Source organism: Drosophila erecta, unplaced genomic scaffold, assembly GCF_003286155.1.
Source record: "Drosophila erecta strain 14021-0224.00,06,07 unplaced genomic scaffold, DereRS2 tig00000021-arrow-pilon, whole genome shotgun sequence".
NCBI lineage: Eukaryota > Metazoa > Arthropoda > Insecta > Diptera > Drosophilidae > Drosophila > Drosophila erecta.
The window spans coordinates 10,180,702-10,189,176 of NW_020825198.1; the positions used below are offsets into that span (position 1 = coordinate 10,180,702).

An 8,475-nucleotide genomic window follows, 5' to 3' on the forward strand; every position below is an offset into this window, starting at 1 on the left:
ATAATTAGATTTACTTAATTTTAATTAATGTTTACGTGACAAGACAGAAAACTAAACAACCCAAAAACAAAAAAAAAAAAAAAAAACAAAAAAAGATTAAAACAAAATCAAAGAAAAGAGGGGAAAACCAAAAGCTCAAACTGGACTGAACATTTAAGAGTTATATTATGTACATTATTGAATTGCATTTGATTGTGTGAAGATCGTTTTAGTGAGAGTAACTGCGGTTAAACTTAAAGGGTATTATATTTGTATTCGAATTTGTATGTAACTTTGATCGTATGTACGTTATGTTATCGTAAGTGTACCATCCTAGATCCTCTAACGAATTGAAGTGAAGCCAACTCTGTCTCTTGTGATTCTATTGTGATGCTATGGGAGTCAAGCAGCACTCAACTGTTTTTATGCCTCTTAAAGTTTAAAACAAAGCTAATCGAAGCAAAACCAAAACTAAATTACCTATCTCTACTCTAGTCTATGCAATGCTAATTGCCAGCCCGAACTATTGAAAACAATCATGCACAATAAATGTTATGCAATTGAGAGAATCCAAGGCCAAAGACCCACAACTTTTTCTTACACTACTCGAAGTAATTGTGTACAACTAAAGGAATTCTAGATTTTAAATGTGCTAAAACTGTTTATAGTCAAGTACTTAATTATGAGTGTAATTATCGAATATTAATACGTACAATGGTTGGGGCATTTGGCATAGTAGTACTAATGTATAAACGTGGGATCGATGGTTGATTGATGAGGGAAAGGTGCAAATGCGTGTGACAATGTACGTATTTAACAAAAATTGAATTTAAATGTTTAATAAATGTGTGGAAATGAATAAATGGTCTGTACTCAATTACCCTCCAGCCTCTACGTTAGATTCTCGTCCAGGAAAAGTGGATCCAAGCTGCACTTCTGCCGCTGTTCCATGTAATCCAAGCTCTTGTGGTCATATAGGCGCTGTCCCATGCTGCGTGCCACATCGTCGGATTCGTCGGTGTTTGCCATCTCTATAAGGAGCTGTTACACGGGACACGGGTTGGTTGTTAGATACTACTTCAGAAAGATGATTCCTTCCGCTCACCTCAATTTCTTTGGACAAAAATGCCTTGGTGGCATCACTCATCGTCTTTTGCGGCTGGCCCATCAAAGCATTTTCCACAAATTTGTACGCCTCACTGAATTACATATTACAAATAAATAATTACAAATAAATTGAATGAAACCCATTCCTACTTCAAGTCAATGCCACTCAGTTCCTCTGGCGATGGCTTTGTCTCATTTTGGATGATATAGTTCACTGCGGCGGCTGCTTCAAATTCGCAGAGTTCCGAGAGTTGGGAGCTTTTCATGAGTTCCAGCCACTGGGTAATGTTGTTTAAACTAACAGAGTCGCAATTCTTAACCATTTCCTCGCTCCTGCCAATCGTGGTGGCCACATATTCTGGAAAGGATTGGCCGTATGTACTATTACATTGCGCATTACCATTTGTGGAACTCACGAAGAACGGCGTTTGAATAGTTTCGGTTTTGGTGCGTGGATGCTTCGAGCAGGACTTGCTGTGAGTAGCCTAGTTTGTTCAGGTGCCTTTGCAGCTTCAGTTTCACATCCCTCGGAATGCGTGCATTCTTTACTGCGTCTTTTTGAACGCAGTTTTCCGCTTCCGGCGTAAATTGTTGCTCCTCCATTTCAATTGTTTATGTTTACCTTTTGTTAGCGTGACCCTCTACAGCATTCAGTATTTATAATTTAGTATTTTTTCTACCAAGAAACGTTTGAAGTATTAACGCCTCACGCGCTTTGTGGTAGAAATGCGAAACAGTACTAGTTATTCGCTTAGTGGAGACGGTGGCTGCGCAAAGTGCTCCAAAGTCCTTTTGTTTCAAAAGAAATCTTATTCAAAGAACCCCGATCCTTGCGAGGATCGTCTAGTGCAATACGTAGACTAGGTAATTTGCTTTTGGAAAAATAAGGACAGTGCAGCAGGCCGCGGATTTGTGCCTCTTTCTGAAAGTCGCAGAACAAGAACAAAAAGGCGACAACAAAGCGGAGACAAAGAAACGAAAACAAGCGCCAAACGAAGCCTGTCACGGAACAACCTTGAGGTGACTCACTGCCAATACCACTGCCAATACCACTGCCAATTGGAGACTGATCACTGCATCATCCTTGGCGCTCCCAATAAGCGGAGTCACCGGAACAAGTGGGTAAGCCATATCCGGAATGGAGCCGACGGAACGCGAAATTGGAATGCCGAAGAGGCATCGCGAGCACATCCGCAAGAATCTGGATTTCCTGGTTGAGAAGACGAACTACGGGCTGCTGGCAAAGGAGTGCGTGCTCCTGGGCATCCTGTCCGTTCAGATGCTGCGAAATACGGAGGATCTCAATGGGGAGATATTCAACATGGACGATAAGGATGTGCGCTTGGAAAGGCATCGACGGCTCTTCTTGAAGATCACCCAGCGAGGTCCCACCGCCTACAACCAGCTGATCGATGCCCTGCGCAAGGCCAAATGTCAGGAAGCCGCCTTGCTATTGGAATCCGTCGATGAGTCCGGCTCAAGGCCACCATATATCTCGCTTAGCAAACGGAATTCCTCCCGGAAGTCGGCCGATATTGTGGACACCCGTTCACCACAAGACTGCGAAGGAGCCAGTGTCAGCAAGGTAATCATAAGCATACAACAAAAACATCACATGTTCAACAGGTACACTTTGCAATGTGAAATGGTGGTGAAATTACCGCTCAGTTGCATCCATAACTACATACGAAAACTGGAGTTTGGCACAAGTTACAAATTTCTGCGCAGTTTGATTATGAATACAATGTGATTAGATAAGAAATTCATTGTAAACCGTTAACTCATTTAACGTACTTGCTTTCGATTTGGTGCGAAGAATGAATTCAGATATCACAATATAGCAAGCTGTAGAATTAGTTCCAATCTTCCGTAGCCTGCAGCCGCGATCTTATATACATATATTTATGTATTCTGGAAATGGCGCAGTTGCTAGGCGCTGCAGAAGGCGGAGTGATGGGCACGCATGGTGTTAAATCATCACTAGGTCGGTGTGAGAACTCTGACTATGCAATTATGCACATACACTTTTGCTGATCTGTTATATAAGGTATCAGATAAGGTACCTACCATATAAGGTAATCAGATTCTGGCTCAAGTGGCCAAGCATTTCACTTATTTATTTGAGAATCGATTTATTAGATCCTAATAAATAATAATAATTTAAATATCGATCGATACAAATTGAACAATAAAACGCTAGAGATTGTAGAACTACCGGCCTACTCAGTCTAGTGCTTGATAACTTACCTATCCCACTAATTTTCTCAGTAGGGAATGTTTGAGAACAGAACCTTAAAAAAATATGGCCTCTCCACTGTGCGCGTCACTCACACTTGGGTTAATTGTTTTATATTGCAGATTGTACGGGAAACCAATCCCCTATCTTTATAAAACCTTATCTTCATTGCAAATTATCTCTTACAGAGACCCGTACACGATCCGCTCGGACCACTCACCCCGTACACGGGTCCAATTGAGGGACCCCAACGCGTCATAAAGAAGTCGAACAAAATATACACGGATGACGTGGTGGGCACATATAAGATGCAATCCCGTTCGCACCGCGGCGTTTTGCTAATGGTTAACATAATGGACTTTCCGGATCCAGCCCGCGAACGCAAGGGAGCCGAGGTGGACAGCAACTCGTTGATTCACTTGTTTCTCGAACTGGGGTTTACGATTTTCCCCTACGGGAACCTGAACCAGCATCAGTTCTTCGAAATTTTGAACAAGGTGACCTCGTCGTCGTATGTGCAGAACACCGAGTGTTTCGTGATGATACTGATGACACACGGCAATCGTGTGCGCGAGATGGACAAGGTGGAGTTTTGTGATGGATCTGTGGTCGATATGCAAAAGATCAAGAACCACTTCCAAGCGAACATCAGTCCTTTTTTGGTGCACAAGCCAAAGGTGCTTATATTCCCCTTTTGCCGCGGTGATAGTTATGATTTGGGGCAGCCAAAGAATCAATACAATCCCACGGAGCCAATGTATACATTGCAACCGGAGGAGTTGCCTGACGCCCAGACAGAGGGCATATCCAGCTTGAGCACTAATGTGCCAACTCTCGCAGACACTCTGGTCTGCTATGCCAATACGCCGGGCTATGTTACCCACCGGGATCCCGACATGGGCAGCTGGTACATCCAGAAGTTCTGCGAAGTGATGGCCGAACATGCCCACGACACAAGCCTCGAGGATATCCTAAAGAAGACACACGCTTCCGTGGGTAATAGGCGTACCAAGAAAGGTTCGATGCAGACCGGTGCCTTCGATAATCTTGGCTTCAACAAGAAACTCTACTTCAATCCCGGTTTTTACATCGAGTAGTCACAGCCACTGCCCATGATGAAAGCAGCATTCCCGACTGAGTATATGCATTTTTTTTAACCGTATTTACGTTCTTATCGTCGCATTTATGACCTTTAGATTATGTGCTTTTGTGCTCGCGTGCTTCTTTATGCATGTATATTTTGTAACAAAGACTCCTCTAAGTGTTTTTTTAATACGTATTGTATACCTCATTTGGAGGTACGAAATTATGTAATTTATGTGATAACTGCCAGAAATTTACAAATAGTACAATTCCAGTATACACAGCCAGATTTTTGAAATCGAACAACTACTCAAAATGTAAAGCAATTCTCCAGTCTGATCTTTGATTGTGTACATTTAGAAAATAAAATAAAATAATTTAAATTTCTCGACAAACAGCGAAGTGTTTTTATATAATAAAAGTCTATTTACATTCCTAAAAGTCCATGGTGACACTAGTTGTTAAATCTTAGGATCATAAATTTTAACCTATTCATCCTGTTCATCCTCCTCCGCCAAGTGAGACAGTTGTAGTTTTCCCGCTGCACGACTTTGGTCCGATTTGGTTTTGGATTTCCTTGATTTTTGGGGCTTTTGGCCAATTACATACTCCGGCATGACCAGCTTGGAACCCCTTAACTGGGGCTTATCCAGCTCCACATCCTCCACCTCCTGCTGTTTGAGACTCTTGAGCTTGCGGTTGAGTTTGCTGGTCCTTTTGAACTCGATCTTGCCATCTGTAGGCGGAGATTCGTTATCTTCGCCCTCAGCCTCGCGCTGTGCATCCATTTGCCGGAGGAAGGACAAGGCGGCGGCGGAGTTGCTCTGATCGGAAATGTCCACATCGGACAGGGAGTACTTCTTCCATTTGTGTGGATTTACCTGGGGAGTAAGTCGAGCTTTAATAGGGTCAATCAAAATGGAAAGGACTGGAGTCTAACCTGGTAATCTGGCGTTTTCCTGGGCTTCAAACAGCGTCCAATAGGAAGTTCCGGTTTCTTGAAAATGCTCTCCTTGCCGCGCATCCGTCGCAGTCTTCCATCCTCCGTATCGAGGCCAGTATCAATGCTGCGGCCGTGGCGGTAGTTCATCACCTGTCCGGATCCGGAGACGTTTCCGGATTTGTTTCCTCGATCGAGGGCGTTGATGGAAAACGCCTTGGCTTTGCTCTGATCCAAGGCAGTTCCCCGCAACTCCTTGCTCGCATCGTCGAGACATGCAAATAAGGCGTCCCGTTTGGCCGAAAACTCCTGCATTTTACTTAGTTGTACTACACAAATGGCATTTGTTTAATTGCGTTGTGTTTGTCCAGGTAAATTGTTGGCTGCAAAACAGCTGTTTTTAGATGCATACATGAAAACTGTTATCGCTTTGGTATTTTCCATTTCCTGTAACTTGAAGTATTTTTGACTGTCTAAGCTACTATTAAATATCTTTTACAGGAGGGTGGGCATTGCCTATAACACACGTTATAGGGTTATAACAGTTATTTTTGCTTCGGAAAACTATTTTTTTGAATTATTCCAATTATATTTAAGCCAAGGGCGGTATGAAGACAGTATATTTTGTAACATGGCCTCATGCTGGTATATTGTGGAGTGTCGACCCTCGCTAGCCCTGGTCATACTGGTGCCGGTGTATAAAATTAGTGTGCAAGAAGTGTGCTCATTCGCGAATATAAATAAATTAAACAGCCAGGTGGATATTGAATAAAACTAACCCAAACGCGGGACTATAAGTATTGTGTGCATTTCGCAAAGAACGATTCATAGAACAGCTTAAACCAAAAAGGGTTACAGACTGCTTAGTGGAACTCCTAACCCCATGCGGTTTTTGGTGGCAACACCAGTTATTTGTGCTAGGACCTTTTAAATAAAAGTTAAAACCAGATCAGCTATACTTATACATTAACAAATTAATAGAAATATTTGATTGTAACCTTTTTATTTGTGGTTTTGTTAATTTTTGCAAATATATCCCAATTTGTCTCTTTCTGGTAAAAAAAAAATGCATCCCTGGTATTATTTAGTGTTGCAAAACGGCCACACCTAGAGGACAGCTGTTTTTTATTGTGATAGCACTCCAAAATCGGGCAAAAAATCCATTTAATACGCTGCTAGAAACTAAAACTAAACATTTAAAAGTAGTTTTAATTATTATTTTCAATTCCCATTTATAGTTTAATGTTTATAGTTTCCTGATTTCGTGCTACCCCGTTAGAATGTCCCTGCAAACGGGCTTGGCTTTCATTTTCACCATATTAGCCTCTGTTAGTATCGTCGCAGCAATTATTTTGTTGGGTAAGCAGGCGCCCGCAGACGATCACGCTATATTGGCTTCGAATTTCTATGCTCCGAGCTACAACTCATCCGGATATTTGACTCTGTTTTGCAGGCTGGTTCCTCATCTGGAAGGCGTTTCTATCGAAATTTCGTCTGGTTCGCGAGTTGTTGGGTCAGGAGGAGCCGGAGGAGCAGCAACCACTTGCTTGGGATCACCAGAATCAACAGCCACAACAGCACGGCCGAGCCAGGAAAGCTCGCCGAGACTAGGAAGCACTTAATCCACAATCCCATCAACACAGCCTCAACATGAACATCCGCTGCGCAAAACCGGAAGACCTAATGACCATGCAGCACTGCAACCTGCTGTGCCTGCCCGAAAACTACCAGATGAAGTACTACTTTTACCACGGACTCACCTGGCCTCAGCTTAGCTACGTGGCCGAGGACGACAAGGGGGGCATTGTGGGCTATGTCCTGGCCAAGATGGAGGAGCCGGAGCCCAATGAGGAGAGCCGCCATGGGCACATCACCTCGCTAGCGGTCAAGCGTTCCTATCGGCGATTGGGCCTGGCCCAAAAGCTCATGAACCAGGCCTCCCAGGCCATGGTCGAGTGCTTCAATGCCCAGTACGTGTCCCTGCACGTGAGAAAGAGCAATCGGGCTGCCCTGAACCTCTACACCAACGCCCTCAAGTTCAAGATCATTGAGGTGGAGCCCAAGTACTATGCCGATGGCGAGGATGCTTATGCAATGCGGCGCGACCTCAGCGAATTCGCGGATGAGGATCAGGCCAAGGCTTCGAAGCAGGCGGGCGAGGAGGAGGACAAGGTGGCCCACAGATCCAGCGGACACGGCCACTCGCACAACCACAGCGGTCATGATGGCCATTGTTGCTGAACACTTTCGCTGCCGGCGCATGCGGGTTTCGACGTTTTTTGCATTTTTGTGCATTAGGGTTTTGTAATTAATTAACATATAAAACTTAATTAAAATTAAAACAAAAGTAATGACAAACGCGAATGTTTTTAACAAAAGCGGGTTTAGAAGCCATGAATTCAGTGATTCTAAAGAGTAAATTTATTTTTTCTTTAAAATTTTACTTTTTTTTTATTGTCAATCGAAAATTTATAAATACAACTGTTTTTGCAATTGTAACCCTGCTATTGCAACTATTTGCTGTTAATTTCCATCTGTAAAGTAGAGTTTTTCGCTTTCTACAGAAATGGTTTCTGAAACGTGTTCATTTCCTTTGGTACATTTTTTCTGAATTCCTTAAATGATTTAACATTCTTTTGTGCTAGAGGTCCGTTTACCCCAAGCAATGGGTAAATTCATGCCAAATGTGGGTTAAAAAATGTCGGCTTTTTGTGATGTGAAAAGTTTGTTGGCCCGAAAAGTTGGCCAAGCGGAAAGATGTCTTTATGTGCGAAGTGTTGACTTTCGCGCCAACTTTTGGGTGCTATTTCGCAATGCTATCAAGTTGTAGGTGTCGTGCTGGTGGAAAAACGTTTATGGTACATGAAAATGGCGAAAAACTGTTCCCAGCTCAACCGATTTTCCAGTAACGGAGCTTTACAAATTCCCAGTTTTCCACGGAGAGCTTCTTTTGCGCGTGCCCAGTGGAACATGTGCGGCAACAGCTGTTCGCTAGCCACGTGGAGAACGGTACTTTTCCGGATGGCGCCAAAGAGAGAGAGCGAAAGTACTGCAATCACAGCTGAGCTGAGATGCTGGCTTTTCGCGTATGTTCGCCATTCTTAAACTCAGTTCGTGAGGCGCTGGCTGA

General features: G+C 43.3%; 5 protein-coding genes across 6 annotated transcripts; 3 read left to right on the forward strand and 2 right to left on the reverse strand.

Annotated features, from left to right (window-relative positions):
• Positions 1–618: 618 nt before the first annotated feature.
• Positions 619–1,746, reverse strand: LOC6546085. Its single transcript, XM_001972215.3, has 4 exons — positions 1,503–1,746; positions 1,237–1,444; positions 1,085–1,178; positions 619–1,020 (listed from the first exon to the last, which is right to left on the reverse strand). The coding sequence occupies exons 1-4, from the start codon at positions 1,687–1,689 to the stop codon at positions 871–873; spliced, it is 639 nt and encodes a 212-aa protein (XP_001972251.1). The 5' UTR covers positions 1,690–1,746; the 3' UTR covers positions 619–870.
• Positions 1,747–1,791: 45 nt separating this feature from the next.
• Positions 1,792–4,779, forward strand: LOC6546095 (caspase Dronc). Its single transcript, XM_026976834.1, has 2 exons — positions 1,792–2,671; positions 3,511–4,779. The coding sequence occupies exons 1-2, from the start codon at positions 2,225–2,227 to the stop codon at positions 4,417–4,419; spliced, it is 1,356 nt and encodes a 451-aa protein (XP_026832635.1). The 5' UTR covers positions 1,792–2,224; the 3' UTR covers positions 4,420–4,779.
• Positions 4,780–4,808: 29 nt separating this feature from the next.
• Positions 4,809–5,807, reverse strand: LOC6546096 (protein TSSC4). The gene is made up of 2 exons (XM_001972217.3): positions 5,346–5,807; positions 4,809–5,286 (listed from the first exon to the last, which is right to left on the reverse strand). The coding sequence occupies exons 1-2, from the start codon at positions 5,658–5,660 to the stop codon at positions 4,894–4,896; spliced, it is 708 nt and encodes a 235-aa protein (XP_001972253.1). The 5' UTR covers positions 5,661–5,807; the 3' UTR covers positions 4,809–4,893.
• Positions 5,808–6,016: 209 nt separating this feature from the next.
• Positions 6,017–7,735, forward strand: LOC6546098 (N-alpha-acetyltransferase daf-31). Of its 2 annotated transcripts, XM_015158419.2 has the most exons (3): positions 6,022–6,102; positions 6,584–6,704; positions 6,799–7,735. In XM_015158419.2, the coding sequence occupies exon 3, from the start codon at positions 6,996–6,998 to the stop codon at positions 7,584–7,586; it is 591 nt and encodes a 196-aa protein (XP_015013905.1). In that variant the 5' UTR covers positions 6,022–6,102; positions 6,584–6,704; positions 6,799–6,995; the 3' UTR covers positions 7,587–7,735. The 2 variants fall into 2 exon arrangements, with proteins under 2 accessions (XP_001972255.1, XP_015013905.1); XM_001972219.3 differs by lacking the exon at positions 6,584–6,704 and having other exon boundaries at positions 6,017–6,102.
• Positions 6,024–7,098, forward strand: LOC6546097 (small integral membrane protein 13). Its single transcript, XM_026976835.1, has 3 exons — positions 6,024–6,102; positions 6,584–6,704; positions 6,799–7,098. The coding sequence occupies exons 2-3, from the start codon at positions 6,626–6,628 to the stop codon at positions 6,954–6,956; spliced, it is 237 nt and encodes a 78-aa protein (XP_026832636.1). The 5' UTR covers positions 6,024–6,102; positions 6,584–6,625; the 3' UTR covers positions 6,957–7,098.
• Positions 7,736–8,475: the final 740 nt, after the last annotated feature.